Raw genomic sequence first — 25,525 nt, 5'->3', positions numbered from 1 at the left:
TTGATTTGCATACGAATTAAGACGATTTGAATATAACGCTACGAGACCTTGGAGAATTCTACCTCATTATACCGGTGCGATAACATATTTACCAGATCACAGGCAGGTAAAGGTTATTATTTATTTTATAAGATTTCGTTATCATCATTTGCCATCTTTTTTTAGTAGTAAGATGTAGTTTGGACGTATTCATTGGGAAATAAACAATAGGTTTGTTTTTATGAAATGGAAAAAGTCAAAATTTTGGCTGCTCTACGTGGTGTTCGCTTGTTGATTCTTTTGCGAGTATTTCATTCGAATCTGAGAGTGGCTTAGCCAGCTTCTGTATCAACTATAGATATGGCGTGTCTTACAAATTTGGTCGAAGAATTCGGCCCACGAATGGGTAATTAATTAACATAAGCAAACTGATTTCATCGCCTCGCTTCGAAAGCATAATATCTTGGGAGACAATTTTGGTCCTTGTAGACCAAAAAGGCAAAAAGCAATGCTTCTTTCGATCTTTTGATTGCGAAATAATGCTTTTTCTTTTGTACAAACGTTTTCATTTTCAATTTTTGGAACGCATCATTTTGGTTTCGGTGTAATTTTTAACATCCACATGCCCTGTCTAGATTCTATTGGTCGATGGTAGTACAGAATGGAGTTGAAAAAACTCGCTAATGGCACGTATACACATTTGCGAATCGAAACGCGATCCGAGTTAATTACGGGAAAGGAACGAAGCAACTGCTAGCGACGTCTCTCGCCATTTGAGGTTGCTTCGTTCCTTCCCCATAAGTTAAGGTTCAGCTCGGCACTTCGGCTCGCGTACGTGTGCGTAGGATAATAATTGGAACACTGCTCGCAATAAATCTATCAATCTTTGGGCAATTGTTTAGCACGGGTACGTGATCAATTATTATTTCATCAATATTGTAGATAAGTGCTTGAGATATTAACTAGTATTGAAAAATTATAACTTTACTATTCGGGTGTATGATAACAATTGTAATGTTGATGTGTTTTTTCATTGTTATGTCGAAGATAAAAATGTTTTTTGTAAATTTTCGGTCAGTTATGATACAGCAACAGTGTTTTCGCCAACAGAAGATTTTGAAGGATAAATTTAACTCATTATTATTGCAAGTAAAACTTGATGTTTCTTCCTTGGTTCGCATCAACTTTATTTTGTCACGAAATTATAATGGTTTTATGAAGGTAAGGTGTGTAATCACACATTGCGAAAATAGTGTATTGCTAATTTATTAGGAATCTTTTCTAATTATTCGTAATCCGGTTAAAAACGGGATTGCAGGTCCTTAACGAATGAATTGATAGGTTTCCTGATAAACTTTTAGTATATATACTAATATATTATCACGATGTCGGAATTTGTGTTTTTAATTTCTAATATTTTCGTATTATTATTATAAAGGCAAATGCAGGTGCTTGAACACGTGTTCCGAAATATTGGGAATTTACTAAAAGTGTTTCAGGAAATGGCCCGCAATCCTGTTTTTAGCCGGATTAACTATAATTTGAAGAGATTCTTAATACATTAGCAATACTATTTTTTCTGCGAGTAGGTACTTTTGGATTAATATCTCTTTCGACATATCTGTATTGATTGTTTTTCGCATTTGCTTGCAATTTTTAACTTGCAAGAAAATGCAAATGGTCGGTGGCTGAGTTGACATCGCGTTTGGCTACCACCCAAGCGTAGTGTGTTCAGTTCCTCGGTTGGCTAAGTCCACCATCACAACACAAGCAACATTTTCCGCTTAGTGTGGTGGTAGTAGGAGATTTTCAAATATTGTCAGGTTATCCGTAACCCGGGAATGTTTGTTTTTTTTTTTTTTAAGTAGCTGTATTTGGTTGCTCGACAAATTGATTCACCTACGCACCTTAATTCCGATAGGCCATTCTGTAGCCGGGTGATATCTATCCGGGTATCTCATTCATCTTTAATATAAAATCGATCAATCGGCTTGGTTGCCAAGATACATTATGATTGTATGCAATGTACATGTTTTGAATGAAGGAAATGCGCTTTGCTAAATAAATCAATTGTAATATTTAATTATTGAAGACAATATTAGCGATTTCTAAACGAAAATCTGAAACAGAAAAATCAGAAAAGGATCCCAGAACCCAGACCCTTGTCTTTCCGGGACACTGATTTTTCTGTTTCAGATTTTCGTTTAGAAATCGCTAATCGATAATTAAATATTACAATTTGAGGTTTTACTCAATAAAGTTATTCCGAAAAATAAATCAATTGTTTAATGCATTAGTTTCTAATTGTAGTCAAACACTGGAATAACTTGACACCACATTTCCACTTACTTGAACCCAAATATCAAAATATTTTAAGGATGCAATTGTTTTTAATATAGATGTTCATAATTACGAAACCTGAAATGTAAATAGAATTAGATTGCCACATATGAAGAAATCAAAATCACAAAACTGCCTAATGTACAAAGGACTAAAGATGTATGATGAAATGCCTGAATGTCTGAAGAGTGAATGTATATAAAAATAAATGTTATATTTATTATTATTAGTTACAAAATGAAATATTATCTTGTTTATATTAGTTTATACTCAAATGTTGTATTAACTAACTCAATAAATAATATTAATAAGAGTAGAACTGTAACCAGGGCCGGCCCATTCGGCCGGAATTGGAGCAGTCCGCTCCGGGCACCGAATTGCCAAGGCGCTGATAGAACCTGACACATTGCCCTTGAGATTATTTTTCATAAAAACGGCGCTACACAAAAATGCAAACCATCCAAATATTATTGATTACCTACTAATATGATTGATCACCTACCTAGGCGTCTACTGGTTTTATGGATTACAATGATCACCTACTATAGCCGTCTACTGGTTTTATGGATTAGAATGATCACATTGATCACCTACCTAGGCGTCTACTGGTTTTATGGATTACAATGATCACCTACCTAGGCGTCTACTGGTTTTATGGATTACACTGATCACCTACTATAGCCGTCTACTGGTTTTATGGATTACAATGATCACCTACTATAGCCGTCTACTGGTTTTATGGATTAGAATGATCACATTGATCACCTACCTAGGCGTCTACTGGTTTTATGGATTACAATGATCACCTACCTAGGCGTCTACTGGTTTTATGGATTACAATGATCACCTACTATAGCCGTCTACTGGTTTTATGGATTACAATGATCACCTACCTAGGCGTCTACTGGTTTTATGGATTACAATGATCACCTACTATAGCCGTCTACTGGTTTTATGGATTACAATGATCACCTACCTAGGCGTCTACTGGTTTTATGGATTAAAGTGATCACTGATCACCTACCTAGCCGTCTACTGATTTTGACAAAGGACGTTTATTTTTTATTCTTTCGGCTCAGGGCCGGCCCTGTCTGTAAGTCAAGGAATGATGTGGGAAAAAGCGAAATGGATAGATGACGGAGGAAGGAATTTTCTGTTCTGAAATTTAGCTTCTCATCAGGGAGATTCTAAGAGTAATGGAAGAATCACATGGAACCAAGTGAACGCTCCGAATTATCGACTGTTTCTATCAACTTCGTTATGACTGGATAATATTTTGTTTTACCTCTTTAGCTGTTTGTATACGCTCTACCGAGTGGGCGGGCCGCAGTACTTGTGTTTACTTTGTAGCTTTTAAAAGTTGTATATTTAAGTTTCTTAAATAATTATGTTGGCTGTCTGGCTAATTAATATGAAAACCCAAATCAGCTGTTGTACAACGTTGTGTTTTAACACGTGGTCCGGGCTTAGTAGATATTAAACTTCGGAATATTAGCGCAGTCTTACCAAAAAACGTGGTGTAATATTACGCGGTGAGTAAGGTCAGAATAGTGAAAAACTTGACTAATTACCGTGGAGTTCGTTCAAGCTCAAGGCCGGCTTTACCACACCATCGTTGAACGGGCGTGTAAGAATCTTATTAGTCAGACGGTGTTTAAATTAGGTTTGGTCCGACTCTGCCAAAACTCTCACGATTCTCCCATGGAACTCGCCTGCATTTAGTTGGATCTTTTTTTATTGTAATTAATAAGTGATACTTCAAGTAGGCAGTGTACTCAGGGAAACTTGGAAAACGTCATTGGACAAGGAGCTGTAAGCCGAGTGATTTGTCCGGATTCTGTATCCAAAATTATGGTCGTATTTACGAATCGTTGGCATACGGGTCTTGTGAACATTACCACCCGCGACCCACGCGTTGACCACACCGGCAAAGTAAACACAATACTTGTAATGAACTTGAGGCGTGAAGTTTTGTTTGGGATTGCGAAACTGCGACCACCCATCCGAGCGAAGCGGAGGAACGACCGAATGTACTCGATATAATATTATTCAAAACAAAATAATTTATGCGAATACAAAGTCTCAACTGCACGGAGCCAGTGGTCTTTGGCATCCTCATTTTGGGGTGGGTTGTGAGGTCTGAGAAAGTGGGGAGTATGAAAGATGAGAAGCGGTTAAGGTTTGCCTGCTAAACATGGCTGAAACCACTAAAATCGACGTTTTTATTCTGAATGGTCGATTTTCACTGGGGCGATACTGAGGGTATATAGCATTCAATGTTAGTGATGAAGTGTTAGTTAGTTCCAAAATTATACTATTTTCTAGCTTAAGCTTTTCACAAAAAAGGCGCTATAAACATTGACCCAGTGTTATTGTTGTTTATTTTTCATATAAAACTAGCGCAGACCCGTAAAGAATTAAAGGATATTGTATTTGTAGGATTTGTGAAATGAATTTTTAAAAATATTTTCAACAAAATAAATACAGAATACATAGTACAGAATTATTAAATAATTTTGGTGCCTACTTTATCGCTTGCCTGAATCGTTCCCACAATCAGTTTCAATTTTTAAAATCAAATCAAATCCCAGTTCTAGAATTCATTGAACCCGAGTTACACAGAGACACCACCGATTATTATTTTTAATTATTGTTTATCTCTAAATTCTATAAAATTAAGACGCCATCCGCGTCTGTCTGTTTATGTGCTTAGTTCTTCTAAACCACGCAACCTTAGTTTTCACTATCATTTAGAGAATTTCTTCCGGAAGGTTTACATATATAATACATGCATATTATATTTTTAGAAATTAGAGAAAAGTCTATATTTTATTATCAAGTCGGAAAAATATTTTCGGGCACTACATAGTCAATGCTGGCTAAACCTTAAGAGATACATCATAATAATGTACAACGGAATTGTATATCTTAAAAAGGCCTACAGTAAAGTCCGCTATGGTATATGTCTATCTCTTAAGGCGATGCCATACGTAGTAATGCAAAATCATGTGTTTTTGGTTTGAAAATTTGGTCGCCTAGAAATGTTTCAGGTGCTTTAATTAAATACTGCGAGTAGAATACATCTTGGCCTTTAAAATCGTCGAGTAATTTTTAGATAAGTCTTTTTATAAGCCCAGAAAAAAATAATGTATAAGGCATATGAAAACTGCTTTAAAGTTCAAAATCTCCTACTTACGAACCCTTGTTCGGTTATGATTTTATTGTATAATGTGGCAAATTAAGTTATTTATAAAATGATCGAAAAAAAATTAAATATTTATGCCTGAACATCCACAAAATAAAAAGGCACTTTTTGGCTATGTTTTTTTCTTGCGTAAATCAAAACAGGCGGATGGTGTTAAGCGGGAATGTAAACCTTATCGCCATCTACGTAAGGGTTGTTATTGATAGCGGCTCAATTTAAAATATTACACGACGTAGTGCATCGCCTTAAGGATAACCCCCTAGCAACGCCGGATGCACGTCAGCTAGTTTTTTTTAAATGGGATGAAATAGGTGGTACCTGGATGTTATTCAATGTCAAATGGGTATACTATAGTTTTTACGTATATTAATTTTTATGCGAAGAAATGCGAATCAATAAATGAATTCCTATTATCTAGTGATCATCGGAACCATTGTTGACATATGACATACCCACGGTAATGTGGACATACAATCTATTACGTTGCATGATAATAATAATAATAAATTAAGGATCAATGGTTTATTAATGTCACTATTATAAATATTGTGGCATAATCCATTGTGTTTATTTCTGTTGTAATACATTTAACCGAGTGGATTGACCTCTTATTAGTATGAATGAATAAATAATTATCGACATGTTTATGACGGCGACTTCATTATTACAAATATTTTATATCTACATGGACACGGTAAAATTTCATGGAATTTCTGAATGCTTACGAGGTGTTTTAAATGTGATGCATATTTCTTAAGTTGTCGTAAAAAATGCCATTCTAGAAACTAGATAATATTCCCATATTTTTCAGATGTTTGTATTTGAAATAAACATTGATATTTCTAAATAATTCAATTTTAATATCAAACGTGAAAATGTTAATAAAAAAACTTAGGCAGCGAAACATTTTGACTGGAAACGTCCATAATTTTGTAAGAATTCCATGTTAGGGCGCCCACATACGTGATTTAAAAAAAAAATGTTGCTGCAACTTAAGTCTCTCGTGTGCGCACTCAATTTGAAGACGGTGACTGCGACGAAATTGTTACCGCAACTATAGTCGCTCGTTTGCGGTCGCCCTTACAAAACGTTTTCCTTTTGCATTTGATTCCGTATTTGATGGCGTAGTTTCTACTTGTCAAATGTCAAAAAATGACAGCTTCAAAAGTAACTTCTACCGAAATAGGGGGCTATTCAAAATAACACCTCTTATTGGAAAACCCTGTACAATAAAAAAAACTATCCTGACAATTTGAATGTTGTAAATATACATTTTTTGGATTTTATCCATGAAAAGAAGTATAAATATTTGAGATTGTAAAAAGATAAAAAATACTTTTATAATGTATGGACGCCCTGGTCAGACCTGTCATTTAGAGCCTCTAATGGAATATGATGTTTGTGGCTAGTATTGTTGTATATTATTATTATATTTTTTATTATTTAAAAACATGCTGTACCCCGCCACATGTGGCACAGTCTGTCTATGCAGATAGAGAAACAATAGCGCGTGTTACTTTTACGACCAACAGATGACGCTGTTTCAAAAAAGCATGTATTTACCTGTCACAGGTGACATCTATGTAATCTAGGTATGTAAAAACACACCTGTATTCGAATGCAACGTTGTATCAGCATTTGAAAGTCATCTGTGAGAACTTTCGGAGATTTAAGATTTTGAACAAACGAACATTTATATTTTTATATATGTTTATTTAAAAATGGATCATGCAATAAATGATACGGTGTCTTGTCTTATTTTTTGACAACCACATTTATATTTCAAACTCGTGATATAAGTGACGTTGCGAGTTGAACTTTCGGAATAATTGCGTTGATCTACAAATTCCAGCTATTAAAAATTCGCAAATATCACCTCAGAACTCACCATTCGAGAGTTTTTGCTAAGACTAACAGATTCGCTGTTACTAACAGATTGTTACTATTCCCAAAACCGTGAATATTTTATTTAGGATTTTTTTCTGTTTTCCGTAGTCCGCTGTGCCACAAAACGCTTAAAACTGAAATGTCTGCCCACACTTCAAGATGAGTCGATCAATACATCAAACATTATTTTATTATGATATTTAATAAGCATCAAATATTATGGGTCAATAAAAAGTGTGTAATATCAATAAAAATGTATTGGATCAATAACACTAAATAACGTAATAAAAAATCGACAAAATGATAACACGATTCTATCCGCGTTTGATTCGCATGACCCTCGCAATCAATACGGCATACGCCACATTGCCGTAATAATACAAGTAATTAGATCGACGGGGGCCGCTTTTGTGTTACGTATCAATTCAGTCGTTCTCCGCTGCCGCGTTTGTTTACACCCGTCATCTTTTCGCATGTAATTAATGTCACTATTCAGCACGACTTCTGTATTGTTTCAACTGTTGATAAAATTTGTGTTTCACCTGACGACAGTGTGGATTTTCGCACTTTACGATAGTTTGTGTTGAATTATTTCCCCAGAAACATTTATATAATTATAGCATCGGCCTAAGGGCCCGCCTGCAGATCCACGTATATGTTGTGTCTCTGTCTGAAGGGGCTCGTTTTATATTGGGCCCTATAAGAGTATTATTGGCTTATTCAATTCTTACCATATGCAAAACTGTTCTACTGTGAAGTGACATTTTCTTTACTACCTAAAAATCACGTTGGCTCTACGCTGGGCGCCAGTTGATACTTCGCTTACTTAATTAGTCCTACGTCGCACAGTGGGCTGAAAATCGCCTTTCATAGACATAGAGACTTGAATTTTCAAGGGCATTCTATCCTTACACACAGCTATACTACTATTTATTTGTATTTTTTGACATACTTCGTATTGTGGTGCAACAGGCGATTTATTTTTTTAAAATCCTCAAAGTTGAAAAAAAAACTTTTTAATGTTAATAATTAATTTAAATGCTTTACGTATGAGTAGGCTTGCTGTGTAAATAAAATATTGTAAACTAGACAAAGAAAAAAAAATCACAAGTTGCGCCACAATACGAAGTATGTCAAAAAAATACAAATAAATAGTAGTATGTCTGTGTGTAAGGATAGAATGGCCAACCTTATGATTCCAGAGATAGCCTCATTTTTAATGTCAGTGCCATACAATTTTTTCTTAAAAAAATGATAACTCCTTCATGTGTACACGCAATTGCTTCGTACGAAATTTTATAGCATAGTAATGATCAGCAGAATCCATTTCTAGCCAAAAAAATACCCTTGAAAATTCAAGTCTCTATGTCTATGAAAGGCGATTTTCAGCCCACTGTGCGTCGGGGGCGCCAGTGTTTTGAGCATTTTTTCTATTTCCCAAGTGATGTTTTGTGGTTATCTATGGCTTTTCTTGTGGTGATTGTGATTAGCGCAGTGAGTTGTGTGGTGAGCGGGATGTGAATGCATGACCCATGAAATGGGGGAACCACCAAGGCGGTCAGATGATGTTTGGGGGTGTCATCGGATACGCGCAGCGTCTATTGAGCGGTAAATCCCTCTCAAATGAAAGTAAGTATCATGTTATGGGTCCATGATTAACGAAATAATAAAATCTTTATCATTTCAAACATCTCGCCCCCCAAAAGAGGAGGATATTCAGGATATGTACCAAATCAAACACGACAACACCAAAACGAACTGCGATTAGATTTAAACTAGCTGACATGTCGAATTTTCTCTACTTTCTATGAATATAATATTAATATACGAGGCGTATCCAGAAAGTAAGTGTACTGAATTTTTGTAGGTTACAAATCTTTTTATTGAAACAAAAAAACTACATGGTTACCGTAGTACATATGTAAGCTATTTTTCGACATAGTCGCCATTCCTCTCAATGCAGGTGGTGAAGCGGGAGATCAACTTTTTGATGCCTTCCTCGAAGTAGTTTCCCGCCAACACCTTCGTAAACTTTTCCACCTCCTCCTTTACCTCCTCGTCGGTTAAAAACCTTTTTCCACCCATGTACAGCTTCAGGGAGGTAAAGAGATAATAATCTGAAGGTGCTAGGTTAAGGGAATGCGCGGGGTGGTTCAGGATATCCCATTTAAACGAAGCAAGCAGTTCCTTCGTGGCGTTGGCCGTGTGTGGTCTGGCATTGTAGTGCAGCAGGCTGACTCCCTTTGTCAGCATGCCTCTCCTCTTGTTATGAATCGCGTTCCGCAATTTTTTTAGGGTCTCACAGTATCTTGCAGAGTTGATGGTCTCCACTTGAGGCAGATATTCAATCAAAATTATAATTGATATTGAAAACCCTATCAAACTCTGTTGCGTAGTTTAGAAGAGCTAAGCGCACAGACAGAAGCGGATAGCGACTTTATTTTAGTGTAATAGAGATTAAACTTTCTATTTCCATAGATTCTAACATAGATAATTGAATACATATTCAATATACATTGTATTGATTTTCCCATGAAGAGGTCAGTCAAAATATTAATTGATTCCCGTGACTCATGTCTGTTTGGTTGTAAATGTAGAAATAACGGCATATCCTTCCTCTATTTCCTGTCAATTTGAAACATCCGGATATTCTTGGGACGCACCCCCATAAAAGTAATATTTTATTACATATTTTAATTAAATTCCTATTGTATTATTCACGTTACTTGCATCCGTGATAATACAAAATGCTTTACCTGTAAAAAAAGGGTTCTATTAAATTCATCATATATTACATAACAAATGGGCGGTATAAATAATGATCGTCTCCGAGAATTGTAATGTTTTTACTTGCCACAACGGAATTATTGTCATGGCACGATCAAGCGTACGAAAAACATAAATTAATATAGGGTATCAATACGCTAACACATTGTTGTGTGGCGTTACATCCATTCTGAATACATTACACGGAGAAAACTGAGTATGGCTGATTTATTGAAATCCTGTTAAAAACTTGATAGCATTCCATTTCCTAACAAACTATTAGTTGTTTCATATTAAATCGGAACACGTGTTCATGCAGCTGCGCTTATCTTGTTATTGTATAATGACGAAATGGGCAAATATTACTACTTTTATGAACACTGGTTCGACATCCTCACGGCATATTCGTGTTTTTCTGATATTTTGTTAGGAAATCTGTCGATTCTTTTGCTAAAAGCCTACAATCCCGTTTTTGACAGGAAAACAATAATTTTACCAGATTTTTAATAAATTAGCAGTAAGTTTTCTCCGTGTAGAAGGCATGATGATTTAGTTAGTTCCCTTTAGACTTTGTTTCTTCGGTGGAATTTTCTTTTAACCTCTCGACTGTGAGTCGGACGCCGGCATCCGAGAAATATTTTTGCTTGGTTTTTTTTTTTTAAGTGCTATTTTAACCCTTATCTATAAAGAAACTGTATGAAGAACAAGGTCAAAATCGCTTGCGCTAATATCAGTCTAGCAGATACCTTTTATTTTATTAGTGTAGCCTCTTTGGTAGCTTTCAAATTGACTTCTCTATGAAAAGCCGTTGTCATATTTTTTGTGCATCTTTTTCAACGTTCGCTGGTGGACGGACTGCTACAGTAAAGACTGTATTATACGACGAATTTCCCAAAGAAACGTAAGTAAACATGATTTTATGCATAGTTCATTGAACAAGTCATGTGTTTTTCATAAATATAATTCATTTTTGCAAAAGACAAATACGTAAAATTCCTGTCAAAAACTGGAAGTGTTTTCGCTCTGAAAATTTATTGTGTTTGAATCAAGTTATTTATGTCATATATTACATTATTTGGAATGATTTACATGTTATTGTGTAGAAAAACCATTTGAGAGAATATATAAAAGCTTTTGTTTTGTCAATATTTAGTGTTTATTTTATGAAAAATGAATTACTGGCCGAAAATGTCAAAAAAAACTTGCTTATAAAAAGTTCGTTTTTGTTTATCATTATTGACATCGTAATATTATATTATTTGTAGAGATTCATATGTCATTATGTAGGAAAAACTATTGGCATTGTGTTTCAAAATCATTGTTTAGTCAATATTTAGTTAAAATATTATAATAAAATAAGTTTTGCATCTCAGCAATTGACACCAATACAATCAAGATTTCCAATTTGTTTGAATGTATGTGTTTACGGAATTTTACGAAAGCTTTGAAAAATGACTAGTGTCGCCACCTGTAGTGATATGTGAATATTGCAATCTCCATACAAAAGAAACAACCACTGCAGGGTGTACTAGAAAATGTAAAACTATTGTTTTATTTACGGAAATATTTTTTTTGTTATTTATGTTATTTATTGTTTTATGAAAAATCGTAATAAATATCACAAAATTAGATCAGGTGTACAGGATGTGCTAAAAAATTATAAGATTTTTTTTTATATGTGATAAAAAAAAACAGTATGCAATTATAAATATCTTTTTTAAAATTATATAAATACAAGTATATGTCTGATTGCTTCTATCGCTTTGCAGAATGGAGACCACAATACAACATGATGCAGGGGGCAGAACCACCACAGACACCGCATCGATCGCCATGACGGTATGTTTTGTATTAGTAGTAGTTATATTAGGTTGATTGTACGCTTCATCTTTTCCAGAATTGAAAGACATTAGTGTAACAATAAATGTTTACTGTTTCAGGTTTCAAATCGGCCACATAAGAGGAACATAAGAGAACATAACATAAGAGGAACTGAAATAAATACGATGAAAAAAAACTTTTTTTACTAAACATTTTTTTATTGAACCCCACAGCACTTGAATAAAAAAATGTATTTCATGTAATATAAAATTGAAATAAATATGATGAAACATAAATCTCCGACTTTTATTTTTATTGAACCACCCAGTTACTTGAAATTGAAAAAAATGCATTTTATGTTATATAAAATTGAAATAAATATTATGAAAAAAAATATCACTAAAATTTATTTTTATTCTCATTGAATCATGATTCTTTGCACCACTCTGTATTTCGATAAATATCTGTATACAAAAATGGCGGCCATTTTGGATTTCGATGTATTGAAGTTGGTCAACTGTCTGAGGTAAATATTGTATATATTAGCATTGTTTTGGATATAAATTCATTATCGAAATAATAGGTGTGAGGTTCCATTAGAAAGGTAATTCTATCTAGTTTATTTTGATGTAATTTTTATAATATTTCGCAATATAATTGTGTCAAAAACCAGGTTAGTAAAGTGACAGCGAAAATTTACATCATAGTGCATAAATATATTTTTAGCATTATTTATTTACAGGTTTCTAGTATAAAAAAATATTATTAGTAACAACAATAGTATGAACTACCAAAAACTGAAAGAATTGCTTTCATAACTTTATACAATACGACACAAAAAAATTCTAAAGTGCACGCTTGGCTTGACATTTTTTTTTGAAAAGCCTAAAATATTTTACATTTTCAAAACAACGTAAATGCCATTATTTCTTTGAAAACACTTTTGGTTTGTTTTTTTTTCATATAGGCTATTTATTCAGGTTTGTGTAGAAATAATAAAATCCGTTTATATTCATATACATAATTTTTTTGACAATTGTTTCCCGAACGGGGGAATTTTTTATTAATTTTTCAGATAAAGTTAGCTATTCTGGGAAAACGTCTTACGATATAATCATGAACTATATATGAATAATTAGCTACATTATCTGGTAAACAGAAAACAATCGAAAAAAAAGCAAATACTTAGTTTTCATTAAGATATTTGAGCAGAACACATCGAGGTAATTTTCGCGCCGTTTCCGAAATTTCGTCCCACATTCAACAGGTTAATAAATCGTCTGACTTTGCCACATTAACTACTAGTTTAATTATGACTTTTGTTTCGCAATCCACAATACATCGATGCGGAATAATATAATAACTGTACCGTAAATTGAAATTCATTACGCCGCAAGCCACCTGAACAATCATATCTACCTACCTTCGAAAGCAACCACACTGTATGTCGCACGTCAATTTTTTTCTTATGTGCAAATACTGGCATGAATATCGCATGAATTATCTATCGGAATTTGGAAAAATGTTTTCGAAAAAGTCAACACTCAACCTGTTAATGGTACCTATTATGTTTATTGAACAACGTTATTTGATACTCGTGGCTATATAAACTAATTGATGCTGCCGGTTTGGTGCATTTATTAGTCGTTTCCACTCTTGTCTATGTTATTTTTTTACTCTTCAAAGTTGAAAAAAAAAGTTCATTGTCTATTTATTTGTATTTCGAAGTCGCAGAAAGATTTAAACACATCGTTAAAGCTGTCATAAAGTATGAGTGTTCCATGTTTACTAAACGAATAAGTTATTTTGCATTTATTTATTTTCTAAACAGTGTTTAGAATAATATTTTAATATTCGAAAGAGCTGTTTATACCTACATTTTATTCTAGAAATATCCCGTTTTGAGAGGTGCGATAATCAACGTACTGGTTAGGTAGTGTTAATGTACTTTGTAATGTACAGTCATATATTGCTGCCTTAATTTCAATGCCCTTGAAAGCGATAAGTGTGAATTGGTACACTCGAATAAAATTTATAAAACGCTTGGTTCCTACTGGGAGTAAAAAATCTTTCTGTGTTTTTGTAACCAACCAGGGCCCACATACTTAAAAACTACCTTCATATCCTATTACGATCTTTGCCTCTGGGTAACCGACTTGGTCATGATTTTCACAGTCCTTTCTTCTTGCTTTCTTTCCACATGGCAAGCACATAGCAGTCTTTGGGATACACATCATCTAACGCTGGTTTCATGATCATTACACGTTTGTTGTGTTTTCCCATTTCTAGCGTAGGTGCAGTGAATATTTAAACGTAGGCAGTTGATTTGGTTTCATAATTTTTATTTGGCATTCCTTATTAAATTAGGATGACGATATCTTTATCGCATTAAAAGATTCCCGTTGGGAACGCAGCAAAACTGTAGAGTAATAACTTCTTATTCGTTCCGCCTATCGGATACGCATCATAACGGGTGTAGAGTGTAAATTGTAAATAATAACGTCCAATTGTTACGAAGCGTGTCCAATTTAGGATCCGCGCTGTAGTGCCCGGTGCCTGGTGCCTAGTGCCTGGTGTCTAGTGCCCATGATGCGTCCAAAACACCGATGACGTACAAGCAACCAACGCGCAACGGTGAGACTCGCACCCAACTACCAACAACCGTCAGCCAACTAGCAATAGTAACACGCTACTAATGTAGTCTTCCGGTCAGTGGCCAAAAATTCGTCGGAGAGGAAGTAAAAGTAGACTTGGATATGGCAGGACGTATTTACATTGATATTAGGGCAGGTTGATTCGTGCTGTGGGGAAACTCCGCTTTTTAGGATTCGAATATTGATTGAGCTGAAACAATAAATTATCCTTATTTTTATACATATTTATATTTAAATAATTAAAAATGTAATGTCCCCTCTTTCTCTTGCCGATTTCCGAGACATTTGATGAACATTTTTTTTAAACTTTTTATTTCGTATGACAGTTTTAATGGAATAATCAGTCGGGGTCAATATTTTATGGTAATCTTTAAATAAAATTCAATTAAATGTTGGACATTTTGAGTAATAAGAAAATTAAATTCATTTGTGAAAAGATACCTTCATTTAAAATATGTCAAAAATTGAGATCCTATCTACATTACTTGAAACATTTTTTTTTTCAAGAAGTTAATTAATTAACTTCTTATTCGTTAATTTCAATCAATACTTTTTAATTTTACATTAAAAGATTTTTAATAAAGAAAAAATAATAGCATAATCATTTTGATAATTGCAAAACCACTCTGTGGCGTAATTTAAATTTAATTGAAATAAATAACTTTGTATTTAGAAATATGTTTATCCTTTTTGATTAAAGAGTGGCGAATACAAAGTTAAGTATTTGAATTGATGTTTGCTTTTTCTTTCAAACTACTTAATTAAACCGAAAATTAACTCATATTAGTTGTTAATTATAAATTATATTAATTAGGTCATATAAATATTTGTTTTATGTTTCGACGTTTTCGGATCCACCTATGGTTTATCATCTATTATCTGTAAAGCCAATAATTTTGATGAACAGGATGTACAGGTGTTACCAGCTTAGATCTTGTCATTAGTTACGAGTAGTGATGTATAAATTCCCGGGAATTTATTTCTGGGGAATATTCCCGGGAACATTCCAGGAAATATTCCCATGGACGGGGAATTTTGATTTTACAACATAATACCTCAAAAAGAATAATATTTATTAAATAAAAAATAAAATATACACACATACAGGAATAGGATCTATACAGGGTGTATCGGCACTAACCCGACAAACTTTAACCAGCTATTCCTTAGCACATTTGGAGTAAAAAATGTTATGTACACTTTGCTGTCCGGTAACATTTTTTTTCTTTTAAAAACAAAAAATAAATAAAATTTCCACACTCCGCTACTGCCCACAGTATAGGGGTAAAATAATTGGCAACGCCGCGCTACTGTCATCTCTTTCACACATATTCTGTCTCAAGTCCCGTGTGGTTCCCGCCACCCCGTCTCGTATCAGTGGTCAGTGCTGTTTTGGGAGTTCGCATGTCATCAAGTTTCTAGTTTCGTTTTTGTTTTGTTATCTAAGTTTTTACTGTTGAAATATGCCCCTCAATTATCCACCTGCCGAGCAAGCAGATATTGTTTTTGTTTATGGATTTTGCAATGGAAATTCACGAGCAGCCGTAAGGGAGTATCGCATGAGGTTTCCTGGAAGACGCGTCCCACACCATGCTACCTTTGTCCAGGTTTGTACCCTATCAATTGTTTATTGAAACTATTTACATTCATTGATAATGCCAAAAAGCGCTTTTGAAATTTAAACTGGGAACATTAAAAACATAACAAGGGGCCACCAACTTTAAAAATGTAAATTGTACTTTAGGTGATTTGTGTTCAGTGGTCACTAAACGGCGTTTTAAAAAGTTAATTAATTTTAATCTCTAATAAATGCATCATTCACTGCAATTGAATTCACTCCCTTTCTCACCATGGGATTATTTAAATTACTTGAATTCAATTTCACCCCTGTGAATCCAAGATATCAACCGTACCTAGTTAAGAAAATTATAATTTAAAACACTTTGTTATACATTTTACTATAAAAAAATGAAATAAATGAAGAGAAAACGTAAGTTTTCTGATATGTGCCTAAAATAAGTGTTCTTTAAAAATAAAATGAGTGAAAAAGCCCGCGATTGTTTATTTGACATTATTACTGAGCTGAATAATAAAAGCAGTTGTTATTTGTTGTTTTGTTTCAGATGTATCAACAATTGCGTGACTGTGGCATCGGACGGATTGAAGGCGCCGGCGGAGGACACAACATCGTTCCTGTGGCAGTTGAGGAGAGAATCCTGAACTTAATTACCGAAGACCCCACGCTGTCCGTGCGTCGGGTCGCTCTGATGATAGGACACAGGGAACACATGGCGGTATGGAGAGTTCTGAAGAAGCACGGGCTCAAACCTTTTCACTATAGGCGCTGCCAAGGCCTCATGGAGAATGACCACTTTTCCAGAGTCGTGTACTGCAGAAGAATGCTGCATAATGTCATAAGAGATGCAGACTTCATGAAAAACATATTGTTTACCGACGAAGCACAGTTCACTAAAACAGGAGTGCTAAATGTGCACAACTTGCACCATTGGGCTGAACAAAACCCCAAGCTTGTTCGGGAGTCGTCGAGCCAGGACAGATTTTCCATCAACATGTGGGCAGGAATCCTGGGAAATCAAATACTCGGTCCAATCGAGTTGCCTCCCAGACTAAATGGACCGATGTATTTGGAGTTCTTACAAGTGCAACTGGGCGAGATTCTGGAAGATGTGAACCTCGAATTACTACGGAGAATGTGGTTCCAGCACGATGGAGCCCCACCACACTATTCGATTGCCGTGCGGAACTACTTGGATGTCGAGTTTCCTGGTCGTTGGATAGGCCGTGGAAGTCCGGCCATTGCTTGGCCACCAAGATCACCCGACCTGACCCCCCTGGATTACTACCTGTGGGGGGCTCTCAAGGAAAAAGTGTATGCTAAGCCAATAGCCTCAAGAGAGCAACTGCTCGAACGAGTGATGGAAGCCGCTGCAGAAATTAAAGCAAATCCTGCAAACTTAAATAATCAAAATATAACAAGACTACACGCTTGCATCGAAAATAATGGTAGTCACTTCGAACAAATGCTCCAATAAAAAAATTAACATAAACTACATGTCCGCATTTTCATTTATTATTTATTGGTAAAATTCTCACAATGTCATTCATTTACACATCAATATTACCTACATATCAATATTTAATAAAATCTGTAGAAGAGTATGCCCGTCGGCATTCAACAAGTTTTTCGACAAGTGTGTCGAAAAGCGTCTTCTCTCTTTCCTACACACTAAATATTAATGGTTAAAAATGAGACGACTGATGCTTGTAAGCGCGCCAATACGTAAAAACAACGAAACTCGAATAAGAATTGCCAGGTGGGTTTTTTAATCGCTTTAATCTGACTTTAAACAATAATTAAACACGTAAAAATTATTTAATATAATATTACAGTACAGTACTTTGAACCTTCGCAATAAATTTATTTGATTTTAAGTTTAGTTTGTAGAACTCCATTTCAATTTAGAGATTTTTTTTATTTTAACAGTCTTATTAAAAAATTTATAAAAACAGTGTGTTTATAAACAAGTTCTGCTAGTTGTAATTATTATTACGCGTGACAGCTGTTTCACCTTCTGACGGCATTATCAAACTTTGGTAAAGCCACTTACAGACGACGTAAGTGATAACTTTCTTTTTTTATTATTCTGGCTTTATTGATTTCCGAGTAAATTGTCGTAAATTATTATTTGCTAATCCCAATATTATTTGCTAATGCTAATAATTAAGTGAAATTTTAAACAATGCAATAATAGGATTATTGCATTGTTAATTTCACTTAATGTCGTTGGTATTTCCAACTGATGACTCAGGGGTTTATTTCCCTGAATAATTAAGTATTTTGGGGTCTAATTATTATGCATTTCATTACATCCGATAATTTAAACAATTTTTATGTTGAATTGGGGTAAGTTTTATGGCTAAGGGAAGGAGTGGAAGGTGAGGAAGTACCTGGATATTCAGATCTGGTCACCAAATACGGCTAGTCATTTCAAGCAACGTTTAAATTCTAAACCTGGATATTCAGATCTGGTCACCAAATACGGCTAGTCATTTCAAGCAACGTTTAAATTCTGAACCTGGATATTCAGATCTGGTCACCAAATACGGCTAGTCATTTCAAGTAACGTTTAAATTCTAAACCTGGATATTCAGATCTGGTCACCAAATACGGCTAGTCATTTCAAGCAACGTTTAAATTCTGAACCTGGATATTCAGATCTGGTCACCAAATACGGCTAGTCATTTCAAGCAACGTTTAAATTCTAAACCTGGATATTCAGATCTGGTCACCAAATACGGCTAGTCATTTCAAGCAACGTTTAAATTCTGAACCTGGATATTCAGATCTGGTCACCAAATACGGCTAGTCATTTCAAGCAACGTTTAAATTCTAAACCTGGATATTCAGATCTGGTCACCAAATACGGCTAGTCATTTCAAGCAACGTTTAAATTCTGAACCTGGATATTCAGATCTGGTCACCAAATACGGCTAGTCATTTCAAGCAACGTTTAAATTCTGAATTAATTAATCAATTACGAAAAAGCGTGGGGTTAAGAATATTTTTTTTAAATTATAGTTGTAATTTATTGTCGATTTTTTAAAAAAATTGCGATATTTTAAATAAAATTTAATAATTATTGTTTAAATAAATTAGCAATCTGGCAGCATTCATTTGCAGGTGGTCAATCCAATGCAGTCATGACGTTTGTGTGAGTGCTTTCCTTTGTCTCAGTGTGTTGCGCAGCAGTTTTATATGAACCGTTTTTTGATTCATCGGGATTGTTTTTAAAACTATACATTCTTTGTACCTTCAAATTAGTGGAAATAAACTTAAGTGTGTCAAGCTGCTCGTTATATTCCGGTAATTCTGGAAGGCTTTTAACATAAGCAATAATATTCATAAATCACATTCCGCGAAGTTGTAAATAACTAAATTTATTAAAAAATATACGTTGTAGGATAGCCTAGCAAGTAACATTTTGACAGAGCACTTACGGTGATTTAAAAAACAACGGCGCTGTTCAAATAATCCAATTATTATTATTGATAAGTACCTAAGTGAGGAAAATTGTTTTTAAAAGTGCTCAGAATTATTGGACTTCGATTATAAATTCAGGAAATCTACTAATTAGTTTCTTAGTTTCAAAATTAGACTATTTAATACGTGAAACGCGTAAGAGGTGAAACCAAAGCATTCCAGAGGTGAAACAATTTAGATACAAAAATAAAACTGATGTGTACAATACAAGAAGACAATCAGTGATTCGCATACGAAAAATGTGAATAATCATTATTGTTAAATAAAATATTTCTTTTCTGGTACTGGATTATGTAATACGGGCTTCGTTCGCAGCAACACGCGAGAGTTGCGATGTTGCTTTCAAATTTTGACAAAGGATAAAACAGTGGTGACATGTGGTGAAAATATGTTTAATTAATTTTTTATTAAAAAAAAACGTTACCGGACAGCAAAGTGCACATAACATTTTTTACTCCAAATGTGCTAAGGAATAGCTGGTTAAAGTTTGTCGGGTTAGTGCCGATACACCCTGTATAGGAATAGGATCCAAGAGAAAAATAACAAAAAAACACCGATCAAAATTATTTTAAAGTGAGTAGTATCTCTATATAATTGTATACTGTACAGTATAAGTAGCCAATATACACTTTATGCTAGTAAACCGTACATATAAAAAATCAATCGTAAAACTGTGAAAATGACACAACTTCACAGATCGTTACTGTTCATCTGATAATACCGATTGGACACTGACACTATCAACTTCGCTTCCACTTTCACCTTCATATTCTTCTTCTTCTTCTTCTTCATCCGACCCGGACGAAGTTGTTGCCGACTCAGGATTATCTACGTTTTCTTCTTCTTTAGCACAGTCAATTGGATGTTTGCGTTTGCGAGTACCAGATAGGTTTGAAACGTTATTTGAGTTGTTAGACGATTCCTCCGTGTTGTATGAATGCGACTAAACGTGCTAAAAGATCTCTCAGTGGCTGCTGAAGTAATGGGAGCAGTCAATATTCTTATGGCAACCTGTGACAAATCAGAACATCCGCACATCCCCTTCCACCAGGTCACTGGCGTGATTTTATCGTGGTAGGGAAGTCCCTAGATCAGAGAATGTCGTCTTAGATAACTGCTAACACTCAATAAAGCATCCAAGAGAAGTTTAGAAACCATTTTATTAAAAATAAAATAAATTCCCCGTTTTCGGGAATTTATTTCAGGTCGGGGAATATTCCCGGGAACGGGAATATTCCCCGGGGAATATCACTACGGTCTACATCACTAGTTACGAGACGTATTTTAACCATTGATTCCTGAGCTTATTTGTAGTCAAAATTTAGATATGGCATTTTGGTCTCCGGTTACTTTTTTGTTCACCTAAAAACATTTAAAAAAATCGGTATTTGATTTGTAAAAAAATTGTCACCGGAGAAACGAGGTCACGAATCGCTGGATAAAGTTTGTCAGGTACTTACTTCTCTGACAAATTGTATACATATTTGATCGAGGGGATGTAATGTATTTTTATAAAACTTTCCTGATATATACGTTAGTAAAATGGATTATTATCCTAAAGCAAGACAAAAGTGATGACACTGATGACCATGACTTATGACAATCATTCTGTGCGTATAATTGAAAAAAGTCGTATTCCTTACACAATGCACTGTAAATTAGCTCATCGGTTCTGCCACTAAAACTTCTTTGTTTCATTGTTAATTTCGAAGCGGTCGCTGCCAAAACTATATTTCAAGGTAACGGATGTACCCATGTTTTTCTCAGGTTTTCACGATCATTTGGTTCCCGTCGTTTTCTGGGTATTTTGCAACTGTGATGCACAAACGAATTCGGATAAAGCAACCCACTAGGTGATGGTGATGAGATTGGAGGGTAATTTTCTTACTGATTTTTAACAAAGCAAATACCCAATATTTAGACTTTAACAATCTGTACTGTACATGATTATGGGTGCGTTTTATTTTATACATACATTATTCAACATTGTTAGGAAGGTTATAGCATAGACCAAAAAAAGAGAAAAGCAAACAGTATATTTTAAATAATAAAAAAACCGTTATGATGATGAAGCTACACTAAGCGTAATTATGACGAACTATCTAGAATTGCATTTAAAAGTGAATTTATTTAACCCCTTGGGTAATTTTGGGAGATATTCTTCACAGACCACAAACAACCATCAGTATTTTCGGAAAATATATATCCCAGCTTGACATACGGTTTATTAAAATGTATGCTATTTCATGTTGTATTACGGTGAGAATTATGATTAAATATATACATATATATATTTATTTAAGTGTTAAAAAGAGCTCTTAAATGATTGTAAATTTATTCATTTATTTATTTAACGCCCAAAGGGCTTTTACATGGTTGGTAGTATAATTTTAATTTGACAGATACTTTGAAACATAAAAAAATAAGAATAAAATTACATTTGATAAAAGCTATGCAAATATATTGACCGGTCGGTGGCCGAGTTGACATCGCGTTTGGGTCCCACCCAGGCGTATTGTGTTCCTAGGCTGGCTAAGTCCTCCATCACAACACAAGCAACATTTTCTGCTTACTGTGGTGGTAGTAGGAGATTTTCAAATATTGTCAGGTTATTCGTAACCCGGGAATGTTTGAATTCTTTAAAAAAAAAAAAAAATTATATAAATATATATATACAAATTAAACATAACTGGGTTATTTTTACTCAACATCTTGAATGCAAAATTAATTCGCATTTATAACTGTATGTTTCCTAAATATACTCAAATAATAAAATAGAGAATACCGCGTTTTTTTTAGTTTCGTGTAAAGTAGTAATTACAGTTTACACGATAAAAAACCACCGGTGAGCAACTTTAAAAACTTTTCCTTTGTTTGCGTTCTAAATTTTAATATTTTTAATTGCATTTATTGATTTCTGAGTCGTCTGCTTTCAAGAGAGGTTTTTTTATTTTGAAATTCGTTCAAAAACAGCGCATTTATCCGGAATCAAAATTTAATACGAAAATATTTTCCGCGGAATCTTTATTCTGACAGTTCTCCTTAGTATATTGAAACATGTCAGAGGCTTTAGGAGTTAATTCAACCCACTGAAAGCAAAAAAGGAAGTCAAAATTATGAACAAATTCAATAAATTAATAAGATGATACTTATTTCATTGAATGTTATTTTTTTGAGTATGTTAGGAATTTTGAGAATATCGATGTTTGTTCTATTGTGGTGCTACAGCTTCTTATTATAAATACGGAGATTTTTTGTGATTTAAATACTTAAAAAAATATAAATTGGCTTACCATCGTTTTGTGTCTGTTCATTTTATATTCATTTCGTTTATTTGTTTTCTTAAAGCTTCTGTTTCTGTCCGTTTTTATTCCGTCTAAATAACCTTTTATTTGTTTTTCATAACGTTAAGAGGAAGCTACAAGCCAAAAATGTGAATATTCTCGGTATACCTTATATCGTAGGTATTAGGCATTCAAATCGCTTGACAAACGGAGTCTAGAAACGTTCGATTTCAAGCAAAAAACTGTTTTTTATTTATTTTGTAAATAATTTTATAAGAAAGAAAAAAAGTTAATCAAGTGAAACTGTCACAGATAATCTTAGCTGTAATACTATATTGTATTTTAAGTTGTTTCCTTTATGTGTTCATACATTTCTGTTGAAAAAAAAAATTTTTTTGTAGTTTGCATTTATATTTTTTATAGAGTAATTATTTTTTTATTTGTATTCTACTTAAGCGAAGCGATAGGAAAACCTTCAATTTATTCAAAGCATATTTTTTGGTATTCATAATATACACCAATTCGTTATAAAGATCAAAATAGTGATTTGGCATTAAGCTTCGCCTTAATGTTTCTGTCCATGTGTACCATTTCCTTTTATAAATCGCCTCTTCTGGCAGCGTCGATAGGTCTCTCACCCTGAATAGGTGAGAGGTGTTGAGACAAATGCATTTCCACTAACATTAACGTTATTGTTCTAAAAGAGGCTTTTCATTCGCCTTACTCGAATACTCTTATCAATTATGAGATTATTGAATTAAAATATCTGATCATTAAAAGTTGATGATTGCTGCCTTTTCTTTTATAGCCCGTGAGTAGTAAGTTATACCTTTCCATGTACAACCAACTACGCAAAAATGGACGCTCCTCGTTTCATGGATAAATCAAGTTAATTTATTTCCATAAAATAAACATAAAATTAATAAAACAAAGCTTACCGTGAGGAATATCAAATCGACTAACGACCAATCATTTTGACCTAAATGCGAACATCGCAGTTTATCTCGTTTTCTTTATTAATAATAAGTAATAACTATCAATCATAATTATCATAATTAATGGTTATGCGGAATACAACTCGTTGCTCGGTGGTTTGGATGGATGGCTCTGGTCTTATCAGCTTCGGGTCAAGTTCAACGCGGGTAAAACGGTAGGTACTTTTCCTTTCGTGTGTTACGTTTTATCTGCAACCGAATAGTAGCGAATTTAACATTACGTTTCAGTTTAGCGTGCTATCTCTAAATTGCCGGAAATATTAATAAACGCAGACAGTTCCAGCTGACACCGTATTATATACATGTATTACTATACCAGTAGCTACCATCCGGCTTCCTAGGTGTCAACACATATTTTCTTATTAAGCAATTGACACGTTTGGGACAACCTCTAAAACATGGTTTAAAGCTCTCTAGCTCCTGGTGGAAATTCCATGCTAGTTTATAAATGGCTTGCCATAATTCCAGATAGAGGAGTTGTGCAAATTCCACGACGCTAAAACGCCTCAACCAGTGCTGCAAAAATTATGTGAGGCAAAAATTATCTTGTTTTATTTTTTTAACACTTCAAGATTAACGTACTTAAAATTAAAAGGCAAGACTGATCTAATATTTTTACATTAAAAATTCACGGTCATATTGATACTACATTAAATCTTCCCAATTTCTATTGCTTAAGACGCCATAGCATCTTTCACCTAAATACATTTAAAAATAACATCGCTTATTTTAGCCCTCCGAAGATAAGATAGCGTGTGCTAAAGTAGATATTTTTACGTATTCAGAAAATTTTTTCTTCTATTGCTAAAAAAATGTTTAGCTTATTATACAGGGTGTATCGGCAGTCGGCACGTACCCGACAAACTTTAACCAGCTATTCCTTAGCATATTTGGAGTAAAAAATATTATGTGCACTTTGCTGTCCGGTAACGTTTTTTTAATAAAAAAAATATTATTCATATTTTCACTACATGTCACCACTGTTTTATCCTTTGTCAAAGTTTGAAAACCCATCTGGCAATATTTTATTCGAATTCCGTTGAATAATGCACGTGTGTACCTATATTGGCGCACTTTTACAATCACAACGAAATGGCACGGCACCATTCGTCTCATTTTTAACTATTATTATTTAGTGTGTGCGAAAGAGCGAAGACGCTTTTCGACATACTTGCTTATAACAGCTGTTGAACACGAAAGGCAATGACAGTGATGTAGTGTGGAAATTTTTATTTTTTTTTGTTTTTAATTGAAAAAAAATGCTACCGGACAGCAAAGTGCCCATAACATTTTTTACTCCAAATGTGCTAAGGAATAGCTGGTTAAAGTTTGTCGGGTTAGTGCCGATACAACCTGTATATAATCTTGTGTCTCTCTTTGTGTCTCTCGCCTCTCTTGGTATTATTTGTTATTTGAGTGAGCATTTATATAATTAATTTTTTTATGCAGATATTGTGTATCCTCTGACTGAGTATTTTTTCATACCTATTTGTGAATTATCTGAGTTTTTATAATTGGATTTTTCTTACGTA

The 25,525-nt window shown here is 34.1% G+C and overlaps 1 protein-coding gene and 1 long non-coding RNA gene across 6 annotated transcripts in view; both read left to right on the top strand.

Moving 5' to 3' along the window:
• Positions 1-25,525, top strand: part of pbl (epithelial cell transforming 2 pebble) — a 138,184-nt gene that overhangs the window by 20,617 nt on the left and 92,042 nt on the right. For 4 of the 5 annotated variants that reach the window (XM_089647563.1, XM_089647561.1, XM_089647559.1 and 1 more), the window contains exon 1: positions 8,842-9,040. The exons of the other annotated variant lie outside the window; for it this stretch is intronic. In XM_089647563.1, coding sequence (XP_089503689.1) covers positions 8,944-9,040 — 97 coding nt within the window. In that variant the 5' untranslated portion in view covers positions 8,842-8,943. Of the gene's footprint in view, positions 1-8,841; positions 9,041-25,525 lie in introns of those variants that run through there. 5 annotated transcript variants of the gene reach the window in all.
• On the top strand, positions 11,029-12,431 carry LOC149411129 (uncharacterized). The gene is made up of 3 exons (XR_016304901.1): positions 11,029-11,078; positions 11,947-12,016; positions 12,118-12,431. It is a non-coding gene; the product is annotated as an uncharacterized LOC149411129 (long non-coding RNA).

Source organism: Hesperophylax consimilis, chromosome 26 (genome assembly GCF_061612785.1).
Source record: "Hesperophylax consimilis isolate HC1 chromosome 26, BYU_Hcon_1.0, whole genome shotgun sequence".
Taxonomy (NCBI): domain Eukaryota; kingdom Metazoa; phylum Arthropoda; class Insecta; order Trichoptera; family Limnephilidae; genus Hesperophylax; species Hesperophylax consimilis.
The sequence above is the reverse complement of the archived record's forward strand: the minus strand, read 5'-3'. Positions and strand labels throughout refer to the sequence as shown.